Below are 18,523 nucleotides of genomic sequence, written 5' to 3'. Positions count from 1 at the left end.
AAATATGAGTGCACTCACTCATGAATAATTTTCATTTTCTTAACGAACAATTTCAAGCTCACAAATTTAAAGACATAAATTCCAAAGCCATAGAAACATATATATAGTAACCCTCGCTAGATTAAAAATTCAACCTTATATAAATATGGGGATTTTTAAAAAATATGGCTTTTTAGCCATCAATGTGCAAAAATATGGGAGTTACACTTTCTTTAATTTGTATGGGAAAATTTAATTAACAAAAACTTAGTTTATGGGAAAACTAATCCCATATTGGAAATCAAAATTAATCAAAACAAATGAGCAAAAGGAGGGGTACTATGGTAATTAATATAGCCAAAACTCCTTCAGGCAAGTCCATCTTCTCTTTCATTTTGCCCTAGCCGCCTCACCATCTCCACCATAGCCAAAACTCCTCTACTCGGTTGCCTCACCATCTCCACCATCATCTCCGGCCACCCACCCTCACCACCTTCAAAGAACACCCCATTCGCACCTCCATGAAACCCAACCACTCCTCCACTCGGCTGCCTCACCATCTCCATCATCATCTCCGGCCACCCCCCTTACCACCTGCCAAAAACATCCCAACCGCACCTCCGTGAAACCCAGCCACCTTGGGCACGCACCTCCATAAAACCCAGCCAAGAACACCTCAGCCACACCATCGACGAACACAAACTCAATCCGCGCATCTCTGCGCGATTCCATTCGCGATCCCCCAAATCCAAAACGGTGAGGATAGGCTGAGGTGAGGGATGTGCTGGTGGTGGTCGGAGGCGAGGAAGAAGGGTGGCGCTTGGGCTGTGTGCGATTTGTGGTGCTCGGAGCTTTTCAAAACAACGGGGATGGCTGGGCTTGCGACGAGGTTTTGCGCGCAGGGGATGGGGGTTTCTGGTGGTGGTCGGAGGCGAGGGAGGAGGTTGGTTCGTGGTCAGATCTGGTTTTTTTTTTTTCTGTCTCGAGATCTGTGGTAACTGGTTACCTTCACGTTGTTTGTTTGTATATTTTAGGAGGTAACTGATTACCTTCACATTCTGATGTGTGTGTATATTTTTGGGTTCTATATGGTAACTAGTTACCTAGGTTACTAAATCATACTTACTCTTCTTCTTTTTTTCACTTCAAATGTGATGTTTTCTTTTCATTTCTAATATGAGTGGCTTGTCACCCTCTTATGATAACTGGTTACCTTTCTTATGGCAGTAAGTTACTAATCTCACTGTAACTGGTTACCCCTCCTGATACATGTTATTTAACCTTTAAGACTATTTTTTTACATAAATGTGAAAAAACAAACAAGTAACTGGTTACCCCTCTAGATAAATGTTATTTAAGCTAGCTGTAGAATTTTTTTTATATAACTTTGAAAAATTAATTAAGTAACTGGTTACCTTACCCATGTTTTGAAAAAAAAACGTACAACTTAAAAAAAAAAGGAAAAAAAAATGTTTACAATAAATAAAAGAATAATAATAAACACAATTCATATTAAAAAAAATTGCAAAAGAACCATGGAAAAATTTAATATAAAAATAGTTATATAAAATTAATATAAAAAAAATCAAAAAAACTAAAAAAAAATAATCAAATTACAAACATACCCTTTCAAATTCATAAAACTTGATTAAGAGTGAAAATATGGCATAAACAAACTTTTTATACACAAATATGGGAAACTAAACCTATTAAAGTGAAATTAAAAAAAAAAAAACCATAGATTAACTTTTCTTGAAAAAAAGCCATATTTTTGTACAATCTATTAAAATTCTCATATAACACGTAATTTTCACTCTAAATATATATTAGAACTTCAAACCTTACTTAAAAAAATAAAAAATAAAAACCTGAGAGAGCCAGATTCTCAGCACCAGTTTCCTTACAATTTTGACCTAATTAGCCTTAACTATTTATGTATGTATATATATATATATATATATATATATATCACCAAAGCTGCATATATAAAACATCATGAGAATGTATATAAATATGTATATATATTTATATGAGAATAGCACCTGAACGATAGGAAAATGGATTAGTGAATGTATATATATATATATACTAGTTACAAATAATGTGCAATATGTACGTTTACTTAGTTTTATTTATTTAATTTATTAATTATTTTTATTAAATTTATTTATTTATTTTTGTTTAAATTTATGTTTGTTTTAGTTTTTGAATTTGGGAGTGACAACAAGAGATTATATATTATATGTTTAATGTAATATTAAATATTATATGTGTATTTTAAATTTAAGTTTCTGGCTAGTTTTTTTTAAAAAAAAAAGCAATTTGTTACTAATTCACATTAGATTATATTATATATTTAATATCATATTATTCTAATAAGTGAGTTTAAATTTAATTAAATTTTATTTAAGTTATAAATGTATGATTTTATTATTTTTAAATAATTATCGTTATAGAATATCTAAAAAATATTATATTTTAATTTGTTTAATCATTTTTTATTTTTAAATAATTATCATTGTAAAATATCTAAAAAATATCATATTTTAATTTGTTTAATTATTTATTATTTTTAAATAATTATCATTGTAAAATATCTAAAAAGTATTTTATTTTAATTTTTTTTAATTATTTATTTTATTTTATTTAAGTTTAACAGATGTTTACAAACTACCGTTGAATATAAGAATATTCTGTTAGATATAAGAATATTCCGTTAAAGTTAACATTAAAAAAATAAAAAACTGTTAAAATTAAGAATTTCCGTTATCTACACACATTTTATATATAATAAATTTGTAAATATATACGTCTTTATTCATTTGGTAATTAATAAGGACAAATATTTATAAGGGAATATATGACAACTGATATTGCAATATATCAATATATATATATATGTATATACGTATATATACATGCATGTACAAAATTAATATACGTATATGAAAATCATAATATTTTTAGATATAGTTTAGTTTGATAATTAAATATGAAAAATATTTATGAGTAAAACAGAATATACATGATTCTACCTGCCTCTTTCTTTATATCTATCAAATCTTTATTTATTTTTTCGATCGAATTAATTAATTTCTTTATAAATGCGTATCCAGCTGTAAGATCATATCTTCAATAATAATAATAATAAATTTTTTGTTAAATAGTAATAATAATTATATAAAGGAGTCGTCAATTTTAATTATCTATAGGATATAATGAAAATATTTATATATATATATTATTTCAACTTATCAAAATATTTGAATCAATCAAACAAAGACACCATTTTCAGAACTATTTTAGATTTATTATATATGGTGGGGTTGGAAGAAAATTTATTTAATTATTTATTGTCTAAAGCCAGCAGTAACAGAGTATATATATATATATATATATATATATATATATACTAGTTATATTATTCATTGCTAAGCCACAAAAGTGTAGATTGAACAACATATTTTATATAATGATGAACAAAATATTTGTTACCAAAACCCTATAAAATATAGAATACAAATATTACTTTTTCCTATATTATATGTATAAATAATTTTTTATTTGTAAAGCCATATATTTTGACTTTATTAATTATTATTCACTTTATTTGAAATTTTTAATTATTTTACCTTTTTTTAATGAATTGTTAGATATATTTATAAGTCTTTTATTTTTTAAGTAAAATTATTTTATTTTTAATTTCAATATAATAGAGAATTCATATTAATTTTCTGTGCCCAATATTTTAACACATGCTCATTTTTCATGTGATATACACATATTAAAGCATAAATGGTATTATATTTAAAAGAGTAATAATTAAGACACATTTTTTATATTTTATTTATTTATAGCATAATATTTCCTCTTTTAATCTTTTGTACAAGTTCTTTTTCTTATTAACAATATTTGAACTTGAGATAATTATGATTTTCACTTACTTTAGTTAAAAATTCATCTTTCTCATTAAGAATATTAATTTTAATTTCATCATCAACATTGTGATTAATTTTATTATATATTTTAAGATTATCGATAAGCATTTCTTTTTTTTGTTATCATAATTAATTTTTTTCATTTTAGCATAATATTGTCTCTGTTTTTTTTTTCATATAGCTCTATTTTAGCTTCAACTCATATTTAGCATTTTTCTTTCATATATATATATTTTTAAGAACTTCGTTCATCACATTTATTACGTGAGAACATAATATTTGTACTACCACCTAAATTTAAACAACTATAATCAGATGTATTCTTCACCATTGTTCTTCATCTACCACAATCAAATAAAAAAAATTATTGTACTACTTCAATACTAATTCTTTCCAAGCTCTTTATTTATCATCATCTAATTTATTCAATCAAGAGTATAATATATCAAGTTAGATTTTATTTTTTTTTGTTAGACCTAACAATAAAGGATATGAATAAGTCTAATAATACAAAAACTTAGACTGTAAACATCAAAAAAAATTCTCAACAATTCAATAGCAAGTAAAAATAAACTTACTTTAGATTTTGAAGATGCAGCAACAAGTAATTTTTTAATTTCAATAACAAATGAAATTAAAAGTCATATGAAGGAGAATTTGAGAGAAGGAGAGAAGAGAATATAGAAAAGTAATGAAGATGCAAAATGACATGAAAATTATAAGATATATGATTCCTTAAATGCTAAGAAATATAATATATATATATAAAATTTATTTTTTTATAAAAATAAATCGTGTCTCTATCTCTTTCTATTTAATTGTCATGTTGTCTAATATATAAACTTACATCTGTAAAGATATTAATTAATTAAATTGTATTTATTTCAATAAAGTAAAAATGTAAAATATTACATCTGTCTATTAATGTAGAATGAAAATAATAGGAGATGACACTTATGCATTCATAGTCATATGAAGACAAAAAAAAAATAGAATGATAGATACCCAAAACTTTATGCACACTTCTAATAGTATTATATATAAATATATATATATATATTAATAGTTGTAGTAAACGTAATTATAATATTATAGATTAGACTGCCATAATTATAGTGGTGTAAATGTTTTCGAATTGTTATTTGCAGTGGTGTAATTCCATTAAATTTAATTAATAGCTAAAAAGTAAAAGATTTTGGTATAAATTTGTGAACGAGAGTTTTATATGATTGCGCTCATTTAAATTTAATGATTTTAGTGAGGATTTAAACTAAAATTTTGCAATATTTATGTTGACGTGATTTTTTGCCAATAATATATTAAGAAATAAAATAGGTAGATTAGTGTTAGATAATAAACTGCAATGAAATAACAAACACTCACTCAAAAGCACAAAATTTTTACGTGGTTCAGTAGATAAAATCCACCTAGTCTACGAGTCAATATTATTACTATTTCTTTTTCTATTTTGGCAAAGCTTCGGTAATACAGAAAAAATGGTCCCCATTCCCTGTCCAACGTTCCTAGTATTTATAGGGGAATTCCATGGACAGGTTTGGGTAACTATGTAAATAAACCGCGTAATTATATATAGTATATAATTAATACAAATTATTCATATTTACACTAGGATATGATTTGATAACAAAATAAATACGCTCCTGCTATCTCAAGTAATAAATGATATATATATATATATGATACAGTCTGGTCATTAATGAGCGTATAAAGAATTCCCGAGTCTCTTGGGATCCTTCAGTATGCATTATATCTAGGTCCCCACGAGCTGAATATCTCACCCAAGCTCGTGCTTGACAACTATTTGACTCCGAGCTCATAGTAAATCCAGGACGCCTAAGATTGGGTCTAACCATTATGAGTCTCGAGCTACTCATATGGTTAATAACCAGATATTCTACTTGGTTATTTTTCCACGTATTTACCTACTAGTTGTACCCGAACTGAGTAAGTGAACTCGTGCTAAATTTAGGATACAACAATTTATACATTAATATTGAAAATATTCTGTCTATTATTAACAAAATAACAATAACTTTAGCATTTGAGTGAGAACTTGAGCTCACTCTCTGTCATAAGTTACTCACATAAAGTAAAATAAAAAAATTATATATGTTAAAAAAGCTTGTTGGTAGTTTGATTTTAATTTTATTATTTTTTTAAGGGATATTGTCGGTAATAGTACTTAAATTTTTTTAAAAGTTGCATTTTAATACCTAATTTTTTTTTTGCGGTAATAATATATAAATCTATAATATTAGTGCATCTGTTAGTACTTACCGTTAACTGTCCATTACGTAATCACATGACACATTTTTATTAGTCTAATTGTGTCTTCGGTCACTATTCTAAACAAGCTTATTCTTGTACTTAATTCTTGAACATTTAGACCACAAAGACTCAAAAACTAAATTATTTTTACCAATATTCTTTGCAAGAACAGAAGCCATTCTCAAAGTGATGAAAACGATTTTGGTCTCTTACAACGATTCGACGATTGTAAACCTTGGAAACAAGCTTGATGAAGGCGTGACAATCACAACAAACGCGCAAGTTCTTCACTATGTGGATGGGGGCGTCGGTTTTTATGTTTGCAAATCCAAATGCCAGTGCCATCTTTTCACTATGGAGACTAAGCAAGCTCGCTTTTCCTTCATCTTCGACATCTAAGAGAACTTGAGTCAGGGCAGGCTTGTAGCCTTCCAACCTCAACCGAGAAGCCATTTCATCTATCTTGGAAAGAACTTCATCAGTACATTTCTCATCCATTGCCATTCCAGCAAGAAAATTATGAACTTTCCCTTTGACAAGGATTGAACTACATCCCGGAACCTTTCCAACTCTTTTCTGTTTCATAACCAACCTAACTTTGGCTACATCATCCCATCTCCCCATCTTAGCATAAACATTTGAGAGTAGAACATAACTACTTGAATCTTCTGGTGCCAACTCTATTGCTCGAAGAGCAGCATGTTCTCCAATTTCTACTTTTCCATGCTTCGTGCTTGCACTGAGGATGGCCTTCCAAGCTAAAATGTCTGGCTCGACAGGCATGTTCTGTAAAATTCTAAGTGCATTTTCAAAATGCCCTGCTCTACTTAAGAGATCGATAATGCAGCCATAGTGTTGAAGCTTTGGAACAATATTGTATTTCTGTTGCATGAGTTTGAAGAAGAATTGGCCCTCATCAACTAATCCACTATGACTACAAGCATTCAGAAGTCCTAAGAAAGTGATCTCATCAGGTTCAATGCCCATCTTTTCCATGTCGGAAAAGATCTTAAGAGCTTCATCACCAAGGCCATGGATTGCAAGGCCAGAGATCATACAATTCCAATCTCCAATATTTCTATTATGAGATACTCTTCTGAACACTTCGTAAGCATTTTCTATATGCCCACATTTAGCATACATGTCTATAAGAGCAGATCCAATAAACCCAAAACTCACCTGAATCATGTTAGTCGATATGTATGTATGTATCCATTTCCCTTCATCCACAAAACCCAAGTCAGCAATGGCTGAGAGAACGCTAACTAGAGTAGGACCATCAGGTTTAACTCCTACACTCAACATTTCCCTAAACATATCTAAAGCTTTCTGCGGTTGATGGTTAAACACATAAGCTGAAATCATTGATGTCCAAGTTTTAACATCTTTACAACTTGTCATTCCAAATATTTCCTCAGCAAGTTCACACTTTCCACTCTTCCCATATCCATCAATCATTGCATTATAAGAAATCAAGTCCCTTTTGGGCATCTTATCAAAAAACTCTCGAGCCAACTCAATCTTTCCAATCCTCAAATATCCATTAATCATAGAGTTCCAAGAAACTACATCTCTCTCAGGCATTTTATCAAACAGCTGCCTTGCACATTCCACTTCCCCAACCTCCAAGTACATTCGGATCATCGAATTTGCCACGTATGGATCAAAAACGAAATGGGTTTTCAATACCAAGCCATGAACTTGCTTCCCCTCCTCCAAACCGTGGGATCTGCCGCAAGATTTGATCACAGAAGGCAGAGAAAACTCAACTCCTTTCCAATCTTCCAAACGAGTAAGCACATGGGCAAAGAGAGAAATGGCATCCAGTGGGTTTGGACTATCGGAAAGGGACTTCAGGAGATTGAAACACATGAAGGGGTTGGGATTTTCGATTCGACGGAAGACCGAAACGGCGTAGTCTAGGCCACCGGAGGAGGAGGGACCGGAGAAGCTGCAGTAGCAGGAGATGAGTTTGGTGAGAGTGAAGGAGTGAGAGAGGAGATTGGTTTTGATGATTTGGGCGTGAATTTGGCGAAGTTTCAGCCATGGTTTTGCATCTCTCTAAGGTCGAAATGGCAAGCATGAGAGGAGAACCAGAAGTAGCTTCCATTCCATGGAAAGTGCGAAACTAAGCAGATAACATTTACAGTTATTACAGTTAAGATCACCAAATGAATTGTCTAATAAAATATCATACATTCTTTGAAGGGTACTTATGTAATTTCAGTCCAAGTTCATCCAAGATTTAAAGCCGTTGGATTCACGAAAGAGTTACATTATTATTTTTTAATTCCCATAAAAAAAATATATATAGGTGAGAAACCTCATGTATTTTCTTTATAAATATATATATATACACACACACACGATCCTATGGCAAAATGACTTATATTTTAAAGATAATTTGCAAGCTAGCCTAATTTTAATAATATTTTGCAAAATGACCTTATATAATTTAGACAGTTCAAAAATTTAAACAGATGATCAAAAAATTCAAGCAGTCAGTCGAAAAGTTTAGATAGATGGTTGAAAAATTTAGACAACTGATCGAATTTCAGATAGATACAATTTTGCAAAACATTATCAAAAATAGTCAAAAATGCAAAATTACTTAAAAAAATGTCATTTTCAGAAATTTCTCATATATATATTTCAATGTTAATTGTGAATTGGTAATATGTTGTAGATTAAGCTAAACACTAATGAAAATCAATAACAAAATTTTCAAAATACTCAATGTTTTCAAAATATCGTACTTTTATACATAATCTTTTTTTTTTTGGCAGGAAATATTTTTAAAATGTTGCACTTTTATACCCAAAAAATTTTAGCAGTAAATATAGTCAATATTTTTAAAATATTGCACTTATATACTTATTTTTTCTTATTTTGATAAATAATAAGAAAATAAATGAAAAATATAAAATATTGTTACGATATTATGTGATATGGTGTGATATTTATTCCTTGATTGCTTTATTATAGAAAACCATTTCCTATCCTCTCTTTCCCAAACCATTGTGATGCATTATGAGGCAATTTTAAGCAACCTCAATGCCAAGAAAATATTTAAGCACACCAAGATTCTTTGTATTAAAATATTTGCTCAAATAGGCTTTAAAACACGTCACCGCAACAGAATCATTACCAAAGATTACCAAACAATCAACATACACTAGTACATTAATCTGTACATGCGTGTAAGTAAATAGAGAATAATCAGAATTTTTTAAATTAAAAAAAAAAAAATTCTTCTTTCTCAAAATAACTATTTTAAGTCACGATGAGGTAGCAAGGCTCTTTAAGGGTCCAATGCAAAATATGACATTTTTACAAAATATTATATAAAAAATAGTATTTTTCATAAAATGGAGGTAACTTTTTTTTTTTATATATAAAAATGATATTTTTCAAAAAAAAATATTGGAGCCTTGTTACTTGGGAATCCTAGTCATAAGGTAGTGACCATGCTAGATCAACTACTTACATGTTGGACTATAGACAAGAATCCTATGACAATTGCTAAGTTTCATGTATTAGCAACATGACTCTAGTGAGATGACTAATCATACTTAGTGCCTTAATTGCAGACATGATCACTTTTGTTAAAATCTGTTGACGTGTAAAATTGTTAAACAGAGGTGTACGAACTCTTAACGCCGTGTTTGGTATGTACATACTCTTAATGGGGTGTTTGGTACATATTTTGGGTAGAGTTAGAGTGGGCTTAGATTACGAGAATGTGAAATTTAAGTGTTCAAAGGGAATAAGATTACCCTCAAATTAAGCTAAAAAATAAGACTTACTTAGAAACACAAACCTCAAAGTCATCAAATATAAATTTACCAAACGGCGTAGTCTAGGCATTCCCATTCCCACCAAACCAAACCTACATACCAAACACCCCCTAAGAGAAGACTTGTGCCGGAAAATAAAATTGAAATAGAATTTGTAAGAAATAAATCAAGAATACAAATAATTTATAGTGGTTCGACTATAATCTCGAAGCATCAGAAGCATTCCATCCTTGGGTAAATTGAAGATTTCCATCCGAGCCTACATCTATTGTTTTCACTGTAGAGAAAAGTGATTACAAGTTGAGAGTTTGTTTTTTTTTTAGAATTCGAATTCAAGTCTCATTTACAAATAAACTTCAGTTCTCTCTATATATATAGTGAAATATAAAGATACACTTGGTAATTTAAAAGATGACATATTATAAATATATTCTCATTTTTTACAATATAATAATCATTTAAATATAAATAATGTCTATTAAAAAAATTTAATAAAATAACACATAGAATATTCTAGAAGAATGGACTTATCATACCACGTGTGTAAATGTGGGTTTTTATCACATAACAAAATCTAACAATGACAGATTTTATAAAAAAAATAAAGAAGATTCTTTGATATTTAGTCATATTCATACTAGGTTTTTCGAGTTCATCACTTATAAATTTTTTTTTTTGTTGTATGCCTTGGTTTGAGTAGAATGGATATCTAGATAAGTGAAGATGAAAAAAATAGTTTTTTTTTTTATAAAAAATATTTTTATGTTTGCTTTTACTTTATTTTGGTACTAATGTTGGAGTTCGATTCAATTTATTTTATTTTTTAAAAAAATGTTTTTGTTCTATGTTGATTTATGTGCTTGGGAATGAAGAATAATTATTTATTGATCATAATTATGCAATGATCTAATTAATTGTATCAACTATTATGGTAAAATGGTTTGTATATGTTTTATATAAATTTCTTATAAACACTAAAAGATCTTTGATTTATTAATTTAATTATTATAGTTAAAAATATATTTGAATTTGAGAAAAATAATTTTTTTTATGAATTATTTTATGGAATATTTATGGAAGATGGCATTGAAACTGTTTAATAATATAATCTAACAATTATATTATTGATATTATACTTAAGTCTGCTTTCGGATGTAAGAGGTGATACTTATATTAGAAAAATATGTATTTTTAATGAACGAAGATCATTATTGATATTTAGTTTAGAGACAATTGAGAAGTAGGACAGCCCCAAACTTTGAGAGAGTTATAATACAAAATATGATATTTTTATAATAATTATAGATAAAATGGTATTATTTTTAAAATTTAAAAAATATTGTAAAAAAAATATATTTTTCAAAAATTTGGAATCCTTTCGACTAAGGCCTTAGGTATAAATCTGACTCGCCTATACTAGGGTCAAACCTGTCAAAAAAGTGAGTTTGTGAATGAATATAGACCCTCTTGACAAAATGACTTATATATATTTTAAAGTCATTTTGCACTCTAGCATAATTTTAATAATTCTTTGTATAATGGTCTCTCATAATTTAGACAGTTAGTCGAAAATTTAGATTAATAACTGGTCGAATTTTAGACATAGACCATTTTACAAAAAATTATCAGAAGTAGGCTTGAGTGCAAAATCACTTTAAAAAATATGTTATTTTTACTAATTTATATATAAATATTCATGAGAAATTTGTAAAAATAACATCTTTTTTAAGTGACACTATTATTAGTCATGACTAATTATCACTATTGCCTCAAAGGCTTGAAAACCTTCAAAAATTGAGATATTCCAATTGTCTAGCATTTTGACTTATCTTCTTAATTATGCTTCTCGTTCCTTTGGTTAACAATGATGTTTGTGGTTCTAGAAAGAGAGAATATTCCTCTTGTTTTTTTTTTTTTAAGATTAATCAACTAAAATTAGCCATTAAATATATTTAGTTTAATATTTTACCTATTTTTATAATTATATTTTCCATAATACTACTTGAAAAGTACACTGTATTGTGAGTATTTGAGCAAGAAAAAATGTATAACAGGAATAGTAACTAAAATACTAAGTATATAAAAAAAAAGATTCAAGATATGGCTACAAATACGAGATGATCATTTAAAATGGGTACTCCATGTAATTTTTACTAATTGAATATTGCTATGGGGTATCAATGGGCCCATTACTATTAGATGCTATACAGTGATTATTGCAATTTCTAAAATTTGGAAGATTTACATTCACACACTTTATATTATAAATATAATTACTAATTTGTTATTGATATTTTAATATACTCATATTATAATATTTATTAACTTAAATAACAAATATTCAAGTTTTATTTACTTATTTAGTATACCCACTACTTTTTTTTAATATAAACTAATTTATTAAATCAATAATTATGTGTATAATATACCCAATTGGAAATATTAATTTATTACATTTCCTTAATTAATTGCTTTGCTAATTATGACTAAATCAATTTTTTTCTTATTTTCTTTGCTTTTTACGACTGAGTTTTAAATCCCTAATTTTTGAGTTCTATGTTTTTTTAAACAATTTATAAGTAATAAATTTTTATTTTGAATGAACAATGTTCCATGTTCACTTCAATATTAAGAATTGATTTATTTGGATACTATTTGGTATTCTATATTTTATTTTGCTATCATTTATTAGTTTAGCTCCTAAAAAAATCACATAAACCACTAAATAGTATCAAAATTATAGTTACTTTATAATCATTATTATTCTATTTCTCCATTTACTTTGTGTTGTAGTATACTACTATATAATTAATAAAACAATACTATTTAGTATCCTATAAAATCTGTTTGTTTGTATATCTTATAAAACATTTACTATTTAGTATCTTATCGAATAATATATACTACCATATTTAACTACTTATTGGAGATATCCTATATAAGCTAGTATATACAATCGGATATTTATTGATATCATATGTAATTTGGTACTAACTGGTATCCAAAATAACTTGTTTATGAACTAATATGCAATCTGATACTTATTGGTATCATATGTAATTGTGTATTAATTGTTATACACTTTGGTATATATACTAGCTGGTATCCAAAATAACTTGTTATGATTAGCTAGTATACAATATGATATTTATTGGTATCTTATGTCATTCGGTACTAATTAGTATCCAAAATAATTTGTTATGAGTTGGCATACAATATTTGTATGATATCCATTGGTGTCATATGCAATTTGTAACTAATTGGAATCTCTTAAATAACTTGTTATTGTGTATAGTATGCAATCAAAAACTACATAATATCATACTATAATATATAATTACATGATATATTTTATAATGTGATAACGTATTTCCACTTTAAAACGATTAATAAGGAATATTTTATTATATTTAATAATTGTTTTAATGAGTGTTAAATGTTTTGGAATATGTTATTAATAATGAATGAGGATATAAATTAGTTATGGGAGATATTTGTGATGAATATAAAATTTGTTATATTTAATAATATTATAGCTCATTTGGGTATATTATTTTTCTTATAACAAACTTGTAGTTATTTTGTTATAGTAGTATATTATTATGGGGCATGGTGCAAAATGACCCTTAATGTTGTGTGAAAGTAAGTAAATGTCAATGTTTTTAATTTTGTAGTAAAATAGCCTAATCATCTATTTAATATCACATATTACCAAATACACCATTTAACAAATTACTATTTTATTCTAAATATTTTAATATTATGGTATATGTATATTAGTTTTGTTTAATTATTTTTTATTTTAAAGTTATTTTGATTTTTTTTCGTTTTTTATGGGTTGTTGAACGATATACATACCACAAAATATATATACTGAGTTGAAAAATAATATACCATCAAAACTTACAAAATTATTACTTAAAAATGTATATACTATATATGCTAACAAAGTTATATATACTACCATTAAAATGTATATACCATGATACAAAATTATATACTATCATTATGTATAATAAAATAGAAATTAAATATCACAAAAAAAAATTATATACCATACCACAAAAAACATATACACTAATTGGAAAATAATATACTAACAACCTATAAAAAACTTAAAAAATCAATATAACTTTAAAATAAAAACTAATTAAACAAAACTAATATACATATACCACTATATTAAAGTCATACAGTCCTAAATAAATAAATAAATTATAAAAAATGACAATTTAGGTAATCAACAATGTAAAATGGTCATTTATCTACAATTTTAAAAATGAGGATATTAGCTTCTTGATGGCTTTATTTTGGGCCATTTCTTATAATTTCTCTATTATAAAAGAGAAGTTTACATAAATATGGGAAAAATATATATAATTTCTAAATTTATGGGAAAAAAAATAATTATACAAAATATGGTAAGTTTTGAAAAAAAAAATTTTAAATATGGTAATTCCATAAAATATAAAAAATAAATTACCATAGGCTATAGAAATTAATCTGGATTAACAAAGTGATATAGCTGGTGTTATTCCATTTCAAGGTTGTTTCACATAATATAATCATGGCTTTTTAGCCAAACTGTTCTTTACAACAAGTTTATATATATATATATATAAATATATATATATATATAAATAGAGAGAGAGATGGACCTCAACATCAACTCCACGACCCCGTCTACGGCTGCATGGGCGTGATCACTCTGCTCCAACATCAACTCCGGCAGCTCCAGATGGACCTCAGCTCCACCAAATCCGAGCTCTCCAAGTACCAGAACCTTGGCCTCATCGCTCACACTAATCCTTTTTTATATATATATATATACACGTCTTCTTTTTCTTCTTCTAATTTCTTTATTCTTTTTCTTCTTCCTCTTTTTCTTCTGTCTATTCTTTTTTTTTTTCTTTCTCTAAGGTTAATAATTGAAGATTACCCTTATGCCAACGATGGTCTTCTCATATGGAGCTCTATCAAAAACAATGGGTCACAGACTACGTGAACCATTACTATGCTAGCTCAAGCGAGGTAGAGCGTGACGAAGAGCTACAAGCGTGGTGGACTGAGATCAGAACCGTAGGTCATGCTGACAAGAAGGACGCACCCGGGTGGCCGGACCTAAAGACGAAGCAAGACCTCATAGACATCGTCACCAACATAGCATGGACAGCCTCCGCTCACCACGCAGCTGTCAACTTCGGACAGTATGCTTACACCGGTTATTATTCCTAAATTTTCATCATCTATTTTCATAGATTTTATTATTTTATCATATTTTTCTTGTTATAAGCTTCACATTTTCTGGGCTCAATCTGTAACATATGTATATATATATGTATATATATATGTATAGATATGCATAGATTTCTATAGAAGAAGAAGTTAACCGATTCTGCAGTCATCGTTTGCTGGTGTGGCATCATCAAGATTCACATCAAAACAATTTTGACTTTTTTTATTGGTGATAATAATCGTATGCCAATGTCTATTTTTTTTTTTAATGATGTGTGGTAACCAGTTATAACTATAAAAATCAGTTTTATTATTTAAGAGGTGTTATAATAACTGGTTACAACTATAAAAATAATTTTTATTTTTTTAAGTAATGTATCATTATCAAAATATGAACTGAATTGTAACTGGTTACTCAGTGAGATTTGGAAGAAAAAAAAATGATATGAAAAAAATAAACTAAATTAATCTTGAAAGTAACTGGTTACAACTAGGCCTGAAAAAAAAATTAAAAAAAAAAATAGAGACAGTTGCATTGGTAAATGATTACTTAGCCAGACTTGGAAAAAAATAAGATTCAAACAAAAAATCTAAACTAATCATAATCGTAACTAGTTACAGTGAGGTTTGAAAAAAAAATCAAATCTAAAAAAAAACCAATTGCTATGGTACCTGGTTACTTAGTCAAGTGTAAAAATCAAATCAAATATAAACAAAAGAATCTAAATTGATCGTTATCGTAACTGGTTACTCATAGGTCTAAAAAAAATCATATATGAATAAAATTAATCAAGCGTCATGGTACCTGGTTACTTAAACAGATTTGGAAAAAAAAACCCAGAAAAATCAAAAGTTTTGTTTGCTTGTTTTTTTATTTCTTGTACTTGTATTCTGAATAATTTTTGTAAACCTATGGATACATTTTTTGAGCAAACGTTCTAGTTCTATTTCTTTAAATAATTAATAAACACATAAATATTTATGTTAGAACCTTATTTGATGAATGTTTGGCTGCTAAACCTATATCCAATTGATCTAAACATTACAGGGAAGAACCTTTTGACAACTTTTGCCATTTTCAACCAAAAAAACTAATCAGCTAACCTAACCTTTTAACACCCTAAAATATTCAACTACCTAGCTTCTTATACTACCCTAGTCTACATTAAATAATAGCAGTCAACTTTTCTTAAGTACATTTCTTAAATCAAATCAAATATGAAGTCAAGTACCTGGTTACTTAAACAGATTTAGAAAAAAAAAAACCAGAAAAATCAAATATGAAGTCAAGTACCTGGTTACTTAAACAGATTTAGAAAAAAAAAACCCAGAAAAATCAAATATGAAGTCAAGTACCTGGTTACTTAAACAGATTTAGAAAGAAAAAAAAACTCAGAAAAATCAAATATGAAGTCAAGTACCTGGTTACTTAAACAGATTTAGAAAGAAAAAAAAATCAAGAAAAATCAAATATGAAGTCAAGTACCTGGTTACTTAAACAGATTTAGAAAGAAAAAAAAACCCAGAAAAATCAAATATGAAGTTCAAAATCAGATATGAAAAAGAAGAAAAAGAATAAAACGTGATTTGAAGAAAAAAAAAAAAGAATAATAAGAAAGACCGAATAAGAAAAAGAAGTTGACGATTATTGACTTGGTGTGTCTCACAACAAGGCCACTGATCCTCAAATCAAGGTTTCACAGCGGTCCCTTTTGATCCCCATCAGTTCCCAGAAAAACCTCCTTGCCATAACTGTACTTTCAAAACCCAATTTAAGTTGGGATGGACTACAAATTCCCAGCTGAGAACTCTATTCATATGGAGTCAACTTTCAACAGATCATCCAGAAGAAGCATTTCTTCGTATCAGTCCAGGACCTCAGCTGCAAATTCCATCAGGGAAGTGAATTTTGCTGATCTGGGTCCGAAGCTGGTGAGGTATGGGTCCAGAGCAGCAGATTCCGAGGCGTTTAGCAAATCCTCAACTTGAAGAAAACACAGATCTTAGATATAAACTATATATAAGATATAAAGTAATTTCACACACATAAATATATTTATATATATATATGTATATATATTTATATGAACTCATTGATTGATAGATGGATACTGCTTTAATTTTATTTTTTTTATACTAATAAATTTTATTTTTTTATAATAAAAAATAGGTACTAAAAAAATATAAAAGATAAAATATGGTATATAAATAAAGTTTTACAAATATATGGGAAAAAAACTCCCATAAAAATGTAAACAAAAAAAATATGCCATAAAAAACTTTTAAAAAAAAAACTGCCATATTTTTCAAAGTTTATAAAAAAAGTCCATATTTGGTGTAATTTCCTCATTATAAAATGTAGAAATTAGATCCGGTAGCCACTTTTAGGTAAGTTTTTTCTTTTTTATCTACAATTTTTAAGTTTTAGTATAATACCCACTATTTCAATCAATATACCTATTATACCCCTATAATATGTGAATACTATATTTAGAAGAGAACCAAACCATGTGGTCAATGATATTTTTGGAATTGTCTCTGATAAAAATGGGTAAAACTAAACTAAAAATATTTATGAGGTAATTTTAGTTAAGAACTCATTAAACTAGCTAATTTTCAACTTATTCCCCTTAAATATTACAAGAAAAAAAGAATAAAGAATGAAGGCTTTAGCTGAAAAATATAAGAAGAAGTCCACAAAAGTGTACTTGCATTCTTATTAAAATATCTTTTACTTTTCTATTTTTTTTATCTATTATTATGGTAAAAGAAACGTATACGCAATGCAATTTTTTATTGGTCTTGGATTGATGTTGCTATAGTAAATATAAAATGATCAATTTAGAGTTGAAGTTTGAAGAAGCTATTGGGTGAACCAACTAATGCTATAGATCTAGAGCCAACTAATGCTATATAAATTAACATAAAAAAACAATAAAAACTATTTGGAAACATATTTAAACCAAACAAATAAAGTTAAGTAATAAAGTCAAAATTACAAAACTACTATTATAAAATAATACAATTTAGTTATGCAAAATACATTGACTTATTTTTTAAAGTATACATTTATATGGGAAATAAAAAGCTATATATTTGAAAAAAAATACAAAAAAAAAGTCATAAAAGCATTAACAATAAATATATATAAATATTTATTGTATTTTTTGTGGTAGGTAACCATTTGGTATCCTATATTTTTGTAAAATATCATTTTGGTACGTTATGTTTACAATAATACTCATTTGATACTTTGTATTTTGAAATCGTACATAATTGATACTA

General features: G+C 27.5%; 1 protein-coding gene across 1 annotated transcript; it reads right to left on the bottom strand.

Annotated features, from left to right (window-relative positions):
• Positions 1-6,353: 6,353 nt before the first annotated feature.
• Positions 6,354-14,797, bottom strand: LOC133792674 (pentatricopeptide repeat-containing protein At1g08070, chloroplastic-like). Its single transcript, XM_062230582.1, has 2 exons — positions 14,748-14,797; positions 6,354-8,157 (listed from the first exon to the last, which is right to left on the bottom strand). The coding sequence occupies exons 1-2, from the start codon at positions 14,795-14,797 to the stop codon at positions 6,354-6,356; spliced, it is 1,854 nt and encodes a 617-aa protein (XP_062086566.1).
• Positions 14,798-18,523: the final 3,726 nt, after the last annotated feature.

The sequence above is a fragment of the Humulus lupulus genome, chromosome 7 (assembly GCF_963169125.1).
Source record: "Humulus lupulus chromosome 7, drHumLupu1.1, whole genome shotgun sequence".
In the NCBI taxonomy this organism is placed as follows: Eukaryota; Viridiplantae; Streptophyta; class Magnoliopsida; order Rosales; family Cannabaceae; genus Humulus; species Humulus lupulus.
The sequence above is the reverse complement of the archived record's forward strand: the minus strand, read 5'-3'. Positions and strand labels throughout refer to the sequence as shown.

Excerpts from the sequence above, each read along its gene's own strand:
- LOC133792674 (XM_062230582.1), bottom strand. The coding sequence starts at position 14,797 with ATGAGGCCAAGGTTCTGGTACTTGGAGAGCTCGGATTTGGTGGAGCTG. Across the intron at positions 8,158-14,747 it reads TCGGATTTGGTGGAGCTGAG|CTTCTCCGGTCCCTCCTCCT; the intron begins GTCCATCTGGAG and ends CTGCTACTGCAG.